This window comes from Scyliorhinus torazame, chromosome 21 (genome assembly GCF_047496885.1).
Source record: "Scyliorhinus torazame isolate Kashiwa2021f chromosome 21, sScyTor2.1, whole genome shotgun sequence".
NCBI lineage: Eukaryota > Metazoa > Chordata > Chondrichthyes > Carcharhiniformes > Scyliorhinidae > Scyliorhinus > Scyliorhinus torazame.
Window position 1 is genome coordinate 3317867 of NC_092727.1, and position 18833 is coordinate 3336699.

General features: G+C 43.0%; 1 protein-coding gene across 1 annotated transcript in view; it reads right to left on the reverse strand.

Annotated features, from left to right (window-relative positions):
- Positions 1-6373: 6373 nt before the first annotated feature.
- The window catches only part of cbl (Cbl proto-oncogene, E3 ubiquitin protein ligase), a 294821-nt gene continuing 282361 nt past the window's right edge, over positions 6374-18833 (reverse strand). Inside the window, exon 16 of the mRNA XM_072486364.1 lies at positions 6374-16920. Coding sequence (XP_072342465.1) covers positions 16658-16920 — 263 coding nt within the window. The 3' untranslated portion in view covers positions 6374-16657. The remainder of the gene's footprint in view (positions 16921-18833) is intronic.

Below are 18833 nucleotides of genomic sequence, written 5' to 3' on the forward strand. Positions count from 1 at the left end.
TGTAGGCACTTGCAGCTGGAGCTGGTTAATTAGTTAATTGGATTAGGCCAGTTTTTCAGAGGCTAGATTCACAGTATAAAAGTGATCCCCTACAGTGCAGACTTTGTTTGCACTGAGTGCTGAATTTGGTGCATTTGAGTGCTATAGTGAGAGTTTGGTGACTGAGGGAGTGCTGAATTTGGTGCATTTGAGTGCTATAGTGAGAGTTTGGTGACCGAGGGAGTGCTGAATTTGGTGCATTTGAGTGCTATAGTGAGAGTTTGGTGACTGAGGGAGTGCTGAATTTGGTGCATTTGAGTGCTATAGTGAGAGTTTGGTGACTGAGGGAGTTAGGTGAGGAGGGAGTAAGGCGCTCCTTTCATTTTGTTTCCTACATTTCCGCAAAGAGCGAGATGGGAGCCAGGGGTTTACAGAGTGCAGCTGACTGGGTGCAGAGTCGGAGGGCGGAGATCCAGTTGGTCCACAGGGCAGCTATATTCTGTAAGGTAAGAGGGGATGGAGGCTAGGCCAGTTGCATGCTCCTCCTGTAGGATGTGGGTGGTGAGGGATACCACTGGTGTCCCCGCTGACTATACCTGCGGGAAGTGCACCCAATTTCAGCTCCTCAAAGACCGTGTTAGGGAACTGGAGCTGAAGCTGGATGAACTTCGGATCATCCGGGAGGCAGAGGGGGTGATTGAGAAGAGTTACAGGGAGGTAACCACACCCAAGGTACAGGACAAGAATAGCTGGGTTACAGTCAGGGGGAAAAAAAACAAACAGGCAGACAGTGCAGGGATCCCTCGTGGCCGTTCCCCTTCAAAACAAGTATACCGTTTTGGATGCTGTTGGGGGGGGGGGGATGACCTACCGGGGAAAGGCCCTAGCGGCCAGGTCTCTGGCACTGAGTCTGGCTCTGGGGCTCAGAAGGGAAGGGGGGAGAATAGAAAAGCAATAGTTGTAGGAGATTCAATGGTTAGGGGAATAGATAGGAGATTCTGTGGTCGCGAGCGAGACTCCCGGAAGGCATGTTGCCTCCCGGGTGCCAGGGCCAGGGATGTCTCGGATCGTGTCTTCAGGATCCTTAAGGGGGAGGGGGAGCAGCCAGAAGTCGTGGTGCACATTGGTACCAACGACATAGGTAGGAAAAGGGGTGTGGAGGTAATAAACAAGTTTAGGGAGTTAGGCTGGAAGTTAAAAGCCAGGACAGAGTTGGCATCTCTGGCTTGTTGCCGGTGCCACGTGATAGCGAGGCTAGCAATAGGGAGAGAGTGCAGCTGAACACGTGGCTGCAGGGATTGTGTAGGAGGGAGGGCTTCAGGTATTTGGATAATTGGAGCGCATTCTGGGGAAGGTGGGACCTGTACAAGCAGGACGGGTTGCATCTGAACCAGAGGGGCACCAATATCCTGGGAGGGAGGTTTTCTAGTACTCTTCGGGAGGGTTTAAACTAATTTGGCAGAGGAATGGGAACCGGATTTGTAGTCCAGCAACTAAGCTAGCTGATATTCAGGACGCCAAAGCGTGTAATGAGGCAGTGGGGAAGGGAACACTGACAAAGGAGTATACTTGCAGGCACGGAGATGGGTTGAAGTGTGTATACTTCAACGCAAGAAGCATCAGGAATAAGGTGGGTGAACTTAAGGCATGGATCGGTACTTGGGACTACGATGTGGTGGCCATCACGGAAACGTGGATAGAAGAGGGGCAGAAATGGTTGTTGGAGGTCCCTGGTTATAGATGTTTCAATAAGATTAGTGAGGGTGGTAAAAGAGGTGGGGGGGGGGGGTGGCATTATTAATTAGAGATAGTATAACAGCTGCAGAAAGGCAGTTCGAGGAGTATCAGCCTACTGAGGTAGTATGGGTTGAAGTCAGAAATAGGAAAGGAGCAGTCACCTTGTTAGGAGTTTTCTATAGGCCCCCCCAATAGTAGCAGAGATGTGGAGGAACAGATTGGGAAACAGATTTTGGAAGGTGCAGAAGTCACAGGGTAGTAGTCATGGACGACTTTAACTTCCCAAATATTGAGTGGAAACTCTTTAGATCAAATAGTTTGGATGGGGTGGTGTTTGTGCAGTGTGTCCAGGAAGCTTTTCTAACACAGTATGTAGATTGTCCGACCAGAGGAGGGACAATATTGGATTTAGTACTTGGTAATGAACCAGGGCAAGTGATAGATTTGTTAGTGGGGGAGCATTTTGGAGATAGTGACCACAATTCTGTGACTTTCACTTTAGTAATAGAGAGGGATAGGTACGTGCAACAGGGCAAGGTTTACAATTGGGGGAAGGGTAAATACGATGTTGTCAGACAAGAATTGAAGTGCATAAGTTGGGAACATAGGCTGGCAGGGAAGGACACAAGTGAAATGTGGAACTTGTTTAAGGAACAGGTGCTACGTGTCCTTGATATGTATGTCCCTGTCAGGCAGGGAAGAGATGGTCGAGTGAGGGAGCCATGGTTGACAAGAGAGGTTGAATGTCTTGTTAAGAGGAAAAAGGAGACATATGTAAGGCTGAGGAAACAAGGTTCAGACAGGGCATTGGAGGGATACAAGATAGCCAAGCGGGAACTGAAGAAAGGGATGAGGAGAGCTAAGAGAGGGCATGAACAATCTTTGGCGGGTAGGATCAAGGAAAACCCCAAGGCCTTTTACACATATGTGAGAAATATGAGAATGACTAGAGCGAGGGTAGGTCCGATCAAGTACAGTAGCGGGAGATTGTGTATTGAGTCTGAAGAGATAGGAGAGGTCTTGAACGAGTACTTTTCTTCTGCATTTACAAATGAGGGGGGCCATATTGTTGGAGAGGACAGTGTGAAACAGATTGGTAAGCTCGAGGAAATACTTGTTAGGAAGGAAGATGTGTTGGGCATTTTGGAAAACTTGAGGATAGACAAGTCCCCCGGGCCTGACGGGATATATCCAAGGATTCTATGGGAAGCAAGAGATGAAATTGCAGAGCCGTTGGCAATGATCTTTTCGTCCTCACTGTCAACAGGGGTGGTATCAGGGGATTGGAGAGTGGCGAATGTCGTGCCCCTGTTCAAAAAAGGGACTAGGGATAACCCTGGGAATTACAGGCCAGTTAGTCTTACTTCGGTGGTAGGCAAAGTAATGGAAAGGGTACTGAAGGATAGGATTTCTGAGCATCTGGAAAGACACTGCTTGATTAGGGATAGTCAGCACGGATTTGTGAGGGGTAGGTCTTGCCTTACAAGTCTTATTGAATTCTTTGAGGAGGTGACCAAGCATGTGGATGAAGGTAAAGCAGTGGATGTAGTGTACATGGATTTTAGTAAGGCATTTGATAAGGTTCCCCATGGTAGGCTTATGCAGAAAGTAAGAAGGAATGGGATAGTGGGAAATATGCCCAATTGGATAACGAACTGGCTAACCGATAGAAGTCAGAGAGTGGTGGTGGATGGCAAATATTCAGCCTGGATCCCAGTTACCAGTGGCGTACCGCAGGGATCAGTTCTGGGTCCTCTGCTGTTTGTGATTTTCATTAATGACTCGGATGAGGGAGTTGAAGGGTGGGTCAGTAAATTTGCAGACGATACGAAGATTGGTGGAGTTGTGGATAGTAGGGAGGGCTGTTGTCGGCTGCAAAGAGACATAGATAGGATGCAGAGCTGGGCTGAGAAGTGGCAGATGGAGTTTAACCCTGAAAAGTGTGAGGTTGTCCATTTTGGAAGGACAAATATGAATGCAGAATACAGGGTTAACGGTAGAGTTCTTGGCAATGTGGAGGAGCAGAGAGATCTTGGGGTCTATGTTCATACATCTTTGAAAGTTGCCACTCAAGTGGATAGAGCTGTGAAGAAGGCCTATGGTGTGCTCGCGTTCATTAACAGAGGGATTGAATTTAAGAGCCGTGAGGTGATGATGCAGCTGTACAAAACTTTGGTAAGGCCACATTTGGAGTACTGTGTACAGTTCTGGTCGCCTCATTTTAGGAAGGATGTGGAAGCTTTGGAAAAGGTGCAAAGAAGATTTACCAGGATGTTGCCTGGAATGGAGAGTAGGTCTTATGAGGAAAGGTTGAGGGTGCTAGGCCTTTTCTCATTAGAACGGAGAAGGATGAGGGGCGACTTGATAGAGGTTTATAAGATGATCAGGGGAATAGATAGACAGTCAGAGACTTTTTCCCCGGGTGGAGCAAACCATTACGAGGGGACATAAATTTAAGGTGAAAGGTGGAAGATATAGGAGGGATATCAGATGTAGGTTCTTTACCCAGAGAGTAGTGGGGGCATGGAATGCACTGCCTGTGGAAGTAGTTGAGTCGGAAACATTAGGGACCTTCGAGCAGCTATTGGATAGGTATATGGATTACGGTAAAATGATATAGTGTAGATTTATTTGTTCTTAAGGGCAGCACGGTAGCATTGTGGATAACACAATTGCTTCATAGCTCCAGGGTCCCAGGTTCGATTCCGGCTTGGGTCACTGCCTGTGCGGAGTCTGCACGTCCTCCCCGTGTCTGCGTGGGTTTCCTCCGGGTGCTCCGGTTTCCTCCCACAGTCCAAAGATGTGCAGGTTAGGTGAATTGGCCAATGATAAATTGCCCTTAATGTCCAAAATTACCCTTGGTGTTGGGTGGAGGTGTTGATTTGGGTAGGGTGCTCTTTCCAAGAGCCGGTGCAGACTCAAAGGGCCGAATGGCCTCCTTCTGCACTGTAAATTCAATGATAATCTATGATTAATCCCAGACAAAGGTTCGGCACAACATCGTGGGCCGAAGGGCCTGTTCTGTGCTGTATTTTCTATGTTCTATGTACACTCGGCAATGGTTAAGCATCCAACTTGGAAACCGGATTAATATTAAGTCTGTAATCCCCACAAATGTGCACAGTACCACCACTTTTAGGAACAGGAACAATTGGAGCTGCCAATGTGTAAACTGAATGAGTCCAATGATTCCTACCTTTCGAGCTGCTCCAACTCCTTCTCCACTTTGCCTCTCATGGCATAGGGCACGGTGCTCAGTTTGAAAAAGTGAGTAGCCTGAGAATTTACGAACAATTTAACTATCATGCTCCGCAATGTACCGTTAGTCTTTGGAAACATCAGGATATTTCTGAATGACGCCCTATCACTTGTGTGCTGTATCTCACCCCAGTTCAACAGAATGTTCCCGAGTCAGTCCCACCCTAGTAGACCAGGCTCATGTCCTTTTACTACCAGAAGCTGTATTCTTGTTTCTTGGCTGTTACATGCAATATCCGTCACTGACTCTTCAAGCAATGGTATAATCTTGCCGATGTCCATTCAAAGGTTGATTCCTGCCTGATTAAAGGGCTGGTGCCTTCTTAAAGCCCAAATCTTCCTGAAGGTCTCCTCACTGATGACTGATGCAGATGCATCCACCTTCATCTTGATCTTCTATCCATCGACCTCACTGTTGCATAAATAGGCTCTGCACACCCCTCACTCATATTAAACATTTCATAATAGTTCTACTCTGCCTGGTCTGAGCTTTCCAAGTGATGCAGCGTCGACTGAGGCTTTGGCGCATTTCAAGGTCCCAGCTCAGCTTTCGACTTTCTCTTAGCACCCCGGCACTTCTTCACTAAATGCCCCTTTCTTGTTGCACTAGTGACAAACAGCATCCATGAACTTAAAATGATTTGCATAATGTGACTCACCACACTAAACACTCCACAGCCTTCACCTTTTTACGGCTTCTTTCTTTACTTTATGCAGTGCTCTTGCCTGCATGCCGCCATTGGCCGTCTAAATATGTTTTGCATTATTGGCAGCCAATTCTATGCCATGAACAATCTGTAGAGCCTTCTTAAAAGTAATCATGGCTTCTCCAAACAAACGGCGCTGAATGCGGTCCTTGTTAATGCCACAAGCTAGTCTTTCCCTAAGCATGACTTCCAAAACTGTCCAAACTCTCAAATGTTCAGAGAGCTGGCGCAATTCAGCAACAAAGTTAGCTATAGATTGTCCCATCTTCCGAAAGTGTCTATGGAATTTGAAATAATTACTGAGGGATTAGATTGTGGCAATTTTGAACAAGTGTAATTAAATCCACAAATGAAATGCCCCCCCGCCATGATTTCTACGGTGTACCTAGATTTCTCACTCGCTTGTAAGTCTTTGCCCCAAACACACTCTGGAAAATTGAGCACTTTCTAGCTTCACCTGCAATCATATTTGCCAAGAAAACTGTTCCAACCTTTCCACATATTCAGTCCAGTTCTCGTTCTCTTCCACAAATTCACTTATCGACACAAACAAATCCATGGATTTGCTAACTTGTCTTCCGTGGGTGAACGAGCAAACTTTTGTATTGAACGTGCTGAAATTACTTTTTAAAATCCTCGTTGCCAAAAAAATGTGATAACTTGACCATAAAGAGATAGTCGAAAGCACGTGATAAGTTAATATTTTTTAATGTATAAAAATAACAGTTTAAAATACAGTATGGACTCAGAAATGGGAGTAGCTAGGTAAACATAGAAACAACAGTAACAGAATACAGTTAAATACAAATATACACAGGTGACAAAGACAACAGATGGCATAACAGCACTTACGGGTGACATCAGCAAGGGATTTAAATAAGATGCATAATAACACTCCATAACAATTACAAATTTTTACCAATTTCATATTGTCAAACATTGTAATGACCCTTTTCCTGCACTAACACTCAACCACACAGTTAGAACCAGAGAAAAGTTATGGAGCAAAAGCAGGCCATTGCAGCCCACCATGTCTGCATTGGCCAAAAAAGAACAAAAAAGTAACTAGCCGTTTATTTTCATCCCACTTTCCAGCACCCAGTCCATAGTCTTGTAGGTCACAGCAGTTTATATGCAGATTGAGGCATATTTTAAACGAGATGAGCATTTCAGCTTCGACCATCAACTTAGATAGTGAATTCCGACACCCACCATCCTCTGGGTGAAAATAGTTTTCCTCAGGTCCCCTCTAATCCTTCTACCAACATCTTAAATCTGTGTCCCCTGGTAACTGGCCCCTCAGCTAGGTGAAACAAGTCTTCCCTGTGTTATCAGTTCTGACCAGACTGAATCCTGCTGGCTGTAAACTAATCAGTGAGCTAAGTGGAGGCATCCAACTTCAAGCCTAACACCTGGATATCCAGGGCAAGAGCTGTCCATCATCAAGACTACCATGAAATGTGGTCCTATCACTCTTAGACCTAACATAACTCCTCAGGCCTGATACAGCACTCGATGAAATCTATTATGTTGAAGAGATCCCCACATCAATTACACAGGATATTTTCTTCTCGGAAACCCATTGATATGTGATTGCATGAAATTATCACTTATCTCGCTATCAGGGACCAACTAAACGAGATGCACTTTATGGACATTAGTACATTAAATAGTCCATACTAAAGATTCAGGATACCAGACACATTCAATGTGCAGGCGGATGAATCAGTTCATTGTCATTAACATTAGACCTACATGTTGTGACCTGCTAGAAAGAATCCAATAAATAATCCGAAGTCATAAATACTTCACTCTTGTCCCAGATTCTGTGGACACTCAACATGATTGCAAAATGTAATCCAAATTATGTAGCCATCATACCTGGAGTGAGCAGAAGCCAAGTTCCATTTGATAGGTGACTGATCAACAGTTCCTTCTGGAGTAATTTTGGATCAAAGTTTTATCATTTTTGGTGTAAATCTTTTCTCCTATTCTAAAAGTAGTGCTGCATACAAGGCTCTTCCTCCATACACTCGCCAATAATTTCATATCCTTTTTGCTTAAAATGGGAGAGCAAAACAGCATGCACTGCTCCAGACGTGGTCTCACAAAGATGAAATTACATTTTAGAATTAACTCACTTAACTTGCAGGTGAATCAGATAGCCTGTGGACAGATCAACAGTTTTAGAAATTTGTCCCTTTAAATCGCAAAGGAAAAAATAGATGTTGGAAATTGGAAATAAAAACATTAAATGTTGAAATACATAGGTTAGTCAGCACCTGTTAAGAGAAAAGACAAATGAACACTTCAGGTGCAGAACTTTCTTCAGAACGAAAAGTTAAACAAGGAAAGCATGACAAAGCAGATACAGCAGCCATGCAATCAGTAGGAGTGAATGAAGAATGGGTGAGGATGTTATCATAGGAGATTGGATTTCAATAGTGAGGATGTAATTGGGAGGCATACAGTGCAGCCAGGGAGGAACAAGGGAATTTTGGGGACCACTGACCAGAGTAGCACTGATGAGTGAAAAAGGGAGTAACGGTGAGAGACACACAAACATAACCTTTCAACCCAGTGTGTGGGTAAGAGAAGCTGAAGGTGCAAATCCCTCCGTCTGATTAGAGAAAGAGGGGGATAAGAAAGGAGAAAGTCGAAACTGAGAGAGGAATTGCTCATTAGAAATGAGACACAAATACAGAATCTCACAGCTGAGGTGACAGGGAAAAAAATTAGCCATCAGGCAATAGGTTTTATTTCCTTAACAGAACTGTTCTTTATGCTTGTGACTTCTCAATAAAACCCTGTACACAAGCTTGTATGATTTCAGTAATATTTAATACATTATTTCACAATAGTACTTTCCATTTGCTATTTCTTAAAACACTTACCAACACAGTAAGAGAGCACTTAAATGAATATAAATTAATTGCACAGAACTTCCAGAATCTGCGATGAGGTTAGAAGTTTAAAAAATTACATATTGCAAGCACAAAAAACCCTGAACAAAATGAAAGATCGTCCTACATCAGTGCAGAATAAAACAAATTAAAATCTCAGGAAACAGACGCATTGCTTGAAATGGGCACAGAGACTGGCTAATCACATGGCAAGTCTCAACCTTCATTATCTCAAAAGCATTGAAGATCACCTCTTATAGTAGCATTTTCACCAAAAATTAAAATCTTAAGATTACAGTATTCAATAAAAATACTGTGACTTAAACGTCCTGCAATTCTGTACATTTCTACATTTATAACATTGAACATATGAAATTTACAGAAAATCCTTTCCTCAGAGGTCGAGGCAAAGCAAGTGCATATTTGGAAAGCTATCGAGTACTCAAAGGGTTAATATAGACATCCTTTAAAATCAGGCCCTTGTTACCTTCTGCTAGTGTGTATGTGGTTGTAAGGCCTCTGTACCTTCTTGTCCCTAACCATCCTCATCAGTTCTAAGCCTGAAACTATGCCATACTATAATCCATCCAGCGCAATGCCAAACTAAGCCCGGGACATACCAGAAAGTGGATGTTCACTTTACAAAGCTCAAGTATTCAGGTCACATCACCTACGAACCACAGTCCCGCATTCAATTCATAGGAAATAATCACTGCTACAAATAATTTCAACCGTGGGTTCACCATTCGCTCCCTCTCATATCTGCAGACGCTGCAGTTTTCTTAATCCACCCAGGTTTCTTTTCTCAATGCAATCTCTTTCAATTGGAACAGTGGAATTCTGAGACTTGTTAATTGCTCTATGGTCAGCTGCTGACAGGAGCTGCCCAAGTGGAAGATCAAATTAAACTCTCTGCTACCATGGCTCAGACTCAATCCATCTTGATGCGAAATTCAACTACTTAAAAAGGTTGGCTCAGTTGGTAGCATTCATCTCCAGGCTAGAGAGTTGCAGGTTCTAGCCTTTAATGAGCCATCTGAGTTTATACTCCAAGTGAACACTCCATACTGTAGGAGTTGCCATCATGTGGATGAAATGAGTTAATCAGATGGATGTTAAAAGCTCTCATGGCGCGATTTGAGGAACAGGGAGAAATTAACTGGTGATTCATCTCATTGCTGTTTATTGCATTTGCTCAATGGTCAGTGCAAATCCAAAATAATTTGCACAATGGCAAGCATTTTCGAGATGAGATAAGGCACTGCATAATTCAAGCCTGAACTTCACAAGATGATTTCTCCACAACCTGCATACTCACTGGAGACACCCAACGATAACACTGGAGAGCACAATACAACACATTCACAGCTCGGTGATTCATCAGAATCAAAATCCAGCAAACTCTACAGATCCATTGGACCTGCTGTTGTGGAGAGATTGCCTATTTTGCATGAGAAGTTTTAATATTTTACTTGAAAATTTTTTAATGAACTATAAAGCAATAGGATTTGAATCAGGTTAAAGCAAATAATCTGATTCATATGCTCTCATCTGCTTATTTACCTTCATGTCACACTCACCTTGGACACTGACTGGCTCTTCTTCCCTCCCCAGGAGGCAATTTCTCAAAGTTAGAAGAGGAGAAACATTCTGCAGATCCAATGCAAAAAACTTTGCATTACATTGACTAAATGTAACCCTTCCTGAAATCCTGAGGAAATCAACTAATGTTGGACTGTACTGTACACAAATAATGACTGCACATGCTACACAGCGAGAAGCTCAATACAGGTAAAACTGTGTTCCTTGTTAAAATTTAAACTTCTTCTTAAATTGGTGAGGATGATTGGAATGAGTACATTCTGTGCCTATTTCCAAAATTCGGACAAGAAAATAAACTAACCCTAAACCAGGCCTCTGATAAACAGGCTGCATGGCAATTGCTGAAAATGTATGTAATTCAGAAGTCAAGGTTTTAACATTTTTTTAAAAATTGTTTTTCTAAAATATAAAAATAACCCTGATTACCTGAAAACGTTTTGCCTTACTACCTACAGCTGGACTTAATTAATTTAGGGCAAGAATTCCTAACTTCATGAAATTTTGAACTTCAGTTTCAATCCAGTCTTAAGTTTAGCATGCAAAAACATGCTAAACTGCGATGTTTATTAAAGTTCAAGTTTGAGTCATATTGAAAGATGAATTTTTAAAAACAAATTTAGAGTACCCAATTCATTTTTGTCTAATTAAGGGGCAATTTAGCATGTCCGATCCACCTACCCTGCACATCTTTGGGTTGTGGGGGTGAGACCCACTCAAGACATGGGAAGAATGGGCAATCAGGTTAAAGCAAATAATCTGATTCATATGCTCTCATCTGCTTATTTACCTTCATGTCACACTTACCTTGGACACTGACTGGCTCTTCCTCCCTCCCCAGGAGGCAATTTCTCAAAGTTAGAAGAGGAGAAACATTCTGCAGATGTGACCCACGGCCGGGATTGAACCTGGGTCCTTGGTGCCATGAGGCAGCAGTGCTAACTACTGTGCCACCATGCCACCCGACATTGAAAGATGAATTAAACTACAACCCACATCTGCCATCTGTAGTGGTTAATGGTCACCAGCTTGACTATCTGGGGTCTCAAGTCTGCTTTTCATCTGCAAGCAGCAGTAAGTATTATATAAACTCCACTTCCCTTAAAAGTTCAGCTCTCAGCCTCAAATTCAAAATTTCTTCCCAATACAATACCCCTTGGATAACTAGTTCAGCTCAGCAGATACTTCACACAGGTTTTAAATGGAGGGCGAGTCCGTCATTTCTGCACTGAATCATAATTTACCAGCTGAAGTTGCAGCGAATACCCTCGGGTTTGTTTGAAAGATTCTTTAAAAAATGAGCGCTCTAGAAATGATGTTCATAATTTAGATTCAGTTAAAGGAGTTGGATGAACAGGCGGTGACCCTCTGTTCATTCCACTGAGGGCTATGGTGAGAGGGAAGTTAGAATACCATATCTCAAATATTGACAAATGCACTTTTCAATAAGACTCTGGTTAACAGCCCTGCTGCCAGCTAGACTTTTGAAACAAACACTACATTTTATCCTGCATGAACATAAATACTCTCAATCCCTGCATCTGGTCAAGCACGGTGATTACGAGAGTAAACCCAGGTTTTTCAAAATATTGCATTTTCATATTTAATCTCAGTTAATTTCACAATTAAAATAGTTGTATACTTTTAAAATCAAAAACTCTTTGAATGACGTGCCTTTCTCACACAAAATAAGCAAAATAACACAAAATATCAAACCAAGCCATGAAATTATCTGAATTTGCTAAATCCTCTCCTGCAGCTAACGGAAGCATTAACAAATTAGTAGGTTTAAGATTATTTGACTAAAGTTACTTGACCCCACCTCTCAACTGGATTTCCTGTAAAATTCCTTCTGACTAATGTCCTGAACTAGAGAGCAATGTCAAATTAGAAATAACACACATTCCCCTGTTCAGTTTGAAATGGACACATTACTAAAACTGTGAAGAAACAACCTCACTGATCTACAGAGATGGATCTGGTATGTAAACTTGCAGTGGGATAATGTCATGTGTCCCATCCTCAGCTACTCACTGCCACTGTCATTAGGTTTATGCATGGACTCCAGACTAAAATGTCAAACCGAAAGCTCAAAGACTACTTTTGTTTCCTTTTTTTGGGAGCAGTTTGGTCAATTCACACAGTCGCTCGGTGGAGTATTATGTGGAGACATGGGAAGAAAATAAAAATAAATCAAGAACTAAATTCACCGGCCATGCTCAACGCCATAGTTGAGAGAAAATATTGATATAGTTTAAAAACTACAAGTCATTAAACAAAAACATGGCTCACACTGAGTACAAGGTTACTGAAAGGGACTTTCAGAATTTTGGAATCAACCCTATAGTTCAATCATGGCTCTGGAGGACAAGCAAAAACATTTTTCACAGGTAAGCAGGCTACAAATTAATAATTCTTCTTTCGTGGGGAATGTGATTGCTCTTCATATAATCACTATCCGACAAATCTTCCTAAACAAGCTGCCACCGTAACTCAAAAGGGTTATTTTTCATCTTATGCCTCCTGGGAAACCAAAAAATGGCATATCTTCCATTGGACTTGGTTAATGATGTTTAATTTCCATAATATTTAATGACAGCCATATTGAAGTGCAACACTGACAGCTTTTGCCAGTGTTTCAGGTAAATGACATGAAAAATCCAGTTATTTAATGCCAACCATTGACCAATAAGTACAAACGATCACAACAACAAACAGATCCAACCTGGAGCATATAAAGTAACAATTAACATTAAAACACAACTTGTTACCAGAGATTTACACTCAGTAACTAATGACCACTAACACACCCAAATATGGCACAATACATTGGAATACACCAGGCAACCTGGTGATTCACCAAATGCCTGTGAAACTGGTTACAAGCATGTTATAATCAAAGTATTGCAATCTTAAATAAGAAAATTATTTTTAATCCAATTAATTATATCATTTAGAAAACGAGGCTGTTCTGAAACAGCAAGAATAAAATTAAATTAGGCTATTAGACAATTGTGATAAAGAACATTTTTGTTGCACCTCCTATATCAGCAATTAAGTCAACTCTACAGGCATGTTCATCCAGTGTTCAACTCTGCCTGACATCAGACAGAACAATGTATACAGTACTGGAAAAAGGATAGTTGACCACAGTCAACCTTCTATTCTCCATTACAATACCCAATCACATATGTTTGCATTTATTCTGATTGATGAAAACAGCTCCTTTAATGAGGAAACGGCCCACAGCTTGGGTTTAAAAAGCAGCACAACATTATGAAGTTCTAGGTGAGCTAGTCTCAATGAACTTCTTAAACTTTCAAATTAAGTGGAAGGATGGATGAATAATTAATAAGAACACAGGATTATGCAATCAAATTCTACATGGTTTATGCAACGTACAACCTTTCCAGCACTTGGACCAGAATTTTCATCCAAGAACTTACTTTTGCAAATATGAAACTGGAGAACTTCCTATACAATTATTATAATTATTTTTAAAATTGCAACATCTGATCCCTGTTCTATTCCCACTAAAATCTGTAAACACGCTATTAGGGCAGAAACGTAAACAAAAACAAAACCACTGCGCTTTTGGCAATGTGAAACAACATCCAAGACTTTGAGGGAAGAGTGGGGATGGGACTAATTGATGAACTTTTCCTGGTGCTGGCACAATGGGCAAATCCTGCTCTGCTGCATGATTCTATAAGATTTATTATAGGTACAATGTTTTCATTGCAGAATGGCCAACATCACATACTTTCATGAACTTCACAGTAAATGTCATGTCAAGTTGTATTGGCTGGTTATTGATCACAACAGTATGGTTAAAAAAAGCACACCGAAATTACTTCCAACAGCAATGCCTGCATAGGAAAAGTAGGAAAATGATTTAAAAGTGCACCAGTAACATTGCTGTTTGTCTCACTTGATTGGTGTGGCAGTTTAAAAAATGTCATCCTGATTTTACTAAGTTTTGAACTAGAAGCATTAATAGGTAGCAAATTTCTACATCTCCAAACTTGATTGAAAACAATTTTGAAAAGATTTTTATTGTGAGCGTCTGGCAAAGCCAACATTTGTTGTCTGCGCCCAACAGCTCAAGATGATGGTGGTGAGCCACCTTCGCGAATAGCTGCAGTCTATCTGGTGTAGCCACTCTTACAGTGCTGTTAGAAAGTTCCAGGTTTTTGACCCAGTGACAATGATGGAACGGATATCCAGTTCCAAGTCAGGATGGTGTGTGGTGTGTATTTCTGATCAAAGTGCTGTATTGGGTATAGCCTGTCATCAGGAGCTAAAGCACAATTTACTAGGCATTATTCAGTTCAGGGGTGCAAAGAACAGGAAGACTAGACCAGTGCAATTAACTAAAGATAAAAGCTGTAACTTATCAACAGACCCACAGTTCCTGCTCAGTTTTTCTATTTGCCCTCCCCCTCCTGAAAGTATGACTCATTCTGGGGTTCAAGTCTCCAGATCAGCAACCCTTTTAGCGCTCGACAAACTCAGACTACTCTACTATTAGAAGGTGCCCAACCCATAGCTGCACAATCGAACACACACAATCACAGATTGACAGAGATACATGCACCAGCAGATAGATGCACTTTTGCTGGAGTCACTGGAAAGCAATCAGGTGATTTTTCCTATTTCTTGCAGAGGGGAGCTGTGACCAATTGCAGCACCCCAACTGTTGCTTCTGTTCAATCCTGTTTCAGTCAATTTGCAATCCAAATAGAAAAGGTTTCTTCATTAATACAGAAAATGCTGATACGGCAGCATCTGTGGAGGAAGGTAGGAGAAGAAAAGAGAGAGAATGTATTAATGTTTCAGGTCAATGAAATCAGTCCTGATGAAAGGTCATTGACCTGAAACTTTAACTCTATTTCATCCCTCTCTCTCCAAAGATGCTGCCAGACTCTGTATTTCCAGCACCTGTTTCTATTTCAGATTTCTAGAATCTGCAGTATTTTGCTTTTGTATGGCTTCTCCGTTGCTTGGTCATTTCAAATACGGTCATTAGAATCAGTCAGAATCACAGCTCAATGCCAAATATAAATTCAGATATTACATGGGTCAGCAGCACATTGAAAATTACAAGTATGTTTTTTGATTTGGGGCTGAATGGGCAAATGTGTAATAAGGATAGGGCTAATGTTTTTGGAAGATGGGCTTAATGAGTCAGGGTTCAATTTACAATCCCTGACTTTCCTCATGTTCTTGTGATTAAATGGACTGTGACACAATGATTTATAAACCAAGTATTTTTTATCCAGAGGATTTTTTCTGGGTAAACTAGTAATGATGTTTCCATCAGCTGGGAATGAATCACAATCTGCTTGAATACCCTGCTCAGTATCAGTGCTGCACTGATCACCCTGTCATTCATTTTCACTCTTGCTTGCTCTTTACACTCGAGCCTCATGCCAAGCACAATATTTCAATGGGGAAAATATAGATTAGAGTTGCGCAGTGAAGCCCATTTCATCATTGCAGATTTAGTCATGGCAGGGACTTTGCACCACTGGCCTGAACAGGTCCCCTTTTGACATTAAAGTTCTCTCTCCTATATACCACCAGCTACAGTATAAATACAACTTTCTAACTATATTTTATTTTGTGCAAATATTTCCTGTTTGTACAAATAGACCCGTGTGTTTTTTTAAATCGCTGGCTGATACAAGTGCTAACCTGGTTCCACAGCAGCAGCTGCACATTCCCAGTGCCAGTCATTTACAAGCAATACCAGGTCAGGCCGGGTCTACTTTTAAAGCTCATTATTCTGCAACCACGACTTCTCAATCCCAACTCGATATTAATATTTCAATTATGTTTACACGATACTTGCACAGGCAGACAGAGGCCAGTTATTACAAAGAGCTTTGACAATGAGTCATCCAGACTCGGAACGTTCTCTCTCCACAGATGCTGTCAGACCTGCTGAGATTGTCCAGTATTTTCTGTTTTTGCGCCCGTTATTACTCACTTCGGATGCATACATTTTTTGAATATGATACGCCCAATGTAGAATACATATTTCTGAATTTTGGGCTCCAATTTGGGAAAAAATTATTTTAATATCCATGTGTGATGGCACATTCACTTCTGGAGCTTTTTGGAAACGGAACCACACATCATATTCAAAACATTATGGTAGTTATGCAGGAATGAATCAATTGGGATCAGTTTTATATGGATTGCAATTTTCCTTTGTATGTGATAACTGCTCTCAAAAATGCAACTTTGTCAAGCTCAGACATCTTAACAATACCTTCATGTATAAAAAGCCCACAGCTGGATTGAAAAACGAGGCAGGAGTTACCATCCTCCAGTATTTCAGTAATTGCACGGACCTGATTATTCAAATTAATGAGGTGACAGGGTTAGACTAGGCACGTCGTCACTCAAGGTATAATCAGGCCCCACCCACAAGCTCTGGCTAGCTGCAGGCAGTGTCCTGAGGGTTGGCTATGTTGCAATATCTGCAGGGGAAGGTACAGACACAAACTCTCGAAGAATATTCTTTGCCATTTCCACGTTATTTCGTGCAATCAGCAATGCCTTCTGGATGTCCTGATATGAGTAACCCTGACTCAAGAGGCAGTCAATCTCAGCTGAGAGAGTCTGCTGCTGTGACATATTACAGCTGTTTGACCGACTCGGACTGGATTTGCGTTCGGAGTTGATTCGGCGAGGTAATGGCTTGGGAGGTCTTTCAGGTGCAGATGAATCTGAGGGGAAAAAAATAATAAGTTGGTGAGGCTCTTTTTTTTTATTCTCCGCCTTTTTCACATTTTCTCCCACATTTACATCCATCAACAATAAACAATAATCAGCAAGATTTGTCAGTCCCCATAATAACAACGATCCCATCTACCCACCAACCCCCAAACCTCAACCCGCATGTTTACATAAACAAATGACAAAATAAATCAGGGATTACCCGTAGTCACCCTTAATCTTACACAGCTCCACCCCCCCCCCCCCCCCCACCCCCGGTCTCCAGCTCCTCCCGTCCACTGCCTCTTGTAAAACTCCTCCTCCCAACCTCGGTTCCTTCCCCCCCAACTTTCCACCCCGGCTAGACCACTCTGACCCTGTTCTGCCAGGCTCCGGCAGCCGCAGCCCCTCCCCCCACCTCACTCCCGTTCACTGGCTGGCTTAAACCGGCCAGCGTGGAGGCCCCCCGCCCGGGTCCCTTTCCCCCTTGCCCGGCCCTCAGAAAGCCCAAAGATCCCCTTTTAGCACACAAACCTCGCCTATCCACCTACACCCCAAAGAACCCTCATTTTGAGTGAAAGTCCCGTCCCTTGTCCAAATATATACCACATTGGCTCCTTTAGTCTCTACACCCGCGCGCAAGAAGAAAATACAGTCATGAGGTTACATCGGCACATGGCCATTCCTCAATTTGTCCGTTCTGCCACAGTCCTTCTGCTTTCCCAAACTCCTCCGCTGCTTCCGCCGTTCCAAAATAAAAGTCCCTGAGCTTGTAAGTCACCCTCAGCTTCGCTGGATATACAATGCCATACCGCACCTTGCTAATGTACAGTGCCCTCTTCACCCGGTTGAAGGCAGCCCGCCTCCTCGCCAGCTCCACCGTAAAGTCCTGGTATACACGTATACCAGCTCCAGCCCACTGCACCACCCGCTTCTGCTTATCCCAGCTCAGGACCTTCTCCTTCACACTGTACCTACGGAAGCACAGAGTCACTGCCCTTGGCGGCTCACTCGCCTTTGATACAGTCCTCCACGACCGATGAGCCCGATCCAGTTCATATCGGGAGGGATCCCCCCCTCCCCCAATAGTTTTGCCAGCATCGCAGCAAAATACTCAGTCGGCTTCGGTCCTTCAACTCCTTCGGGCAGCCCCACAATCCTCAAATTCTGTCGCCTGGATCTATTTTCCAGGTCTTCCATTTTTCCTCGCAGATCCTTGTTAGTGTCCATCACCTTCCGCATCTCTTTCCCCATCGAGGCAAGTTGATCACCGTGCTGCAATAACGTCTCCTCCACTTCCTCCAGCGCCTCCCCTTGCTCTTGCACCTCCACCACTGCGCTCGCCACCTCCGTCCTCACCAGGGAAACCGCCTCCTCCACCAGCACACTCAAAACCTCCCTCATCTCAGTCCTCACCGTCTCCATGCATTTTGCAATCTGCGCCATCTGCTTTTCAAATTCCGTAGCCATCACCTTAGTTATTTCTTCAGCCGTAAGCAGCGCGGCCTTCCCTGGTGCTCCAGCCTCCATTTTCTTTGGTGACCCCGCGGTGACCTTTCCATTCCCCGACGGACCTCCAGCTGTTTTTTTTCCGGCCGTTTTTTTGCTCACCCTCAACATTTTTCTTTGTTCTTTTTTTCCCTCCTGTGTCTTCACTGTGCCTCCTCCGTGCCTTCTCCCTGTTTCTGCCGCCTCCGTGGACCCTGGGACCGGGCTTAAAGCCCCGAAAATGCCGTTGCCGAACGGGAGCTCTCCATTGTGCGGCCGCTTCCCGCCCGCCGTCACCGGAAATCCACGAATTTCAGTTGGTGAGGCTCTTATCATCTGAAATCTCAGTTTGGTTTAAACTCTTCAATTTTCTTTTCTTTTCCTGATCTGATGGCACCAATACAATACACCAACACTGGGAGTGACTATGCCCCAC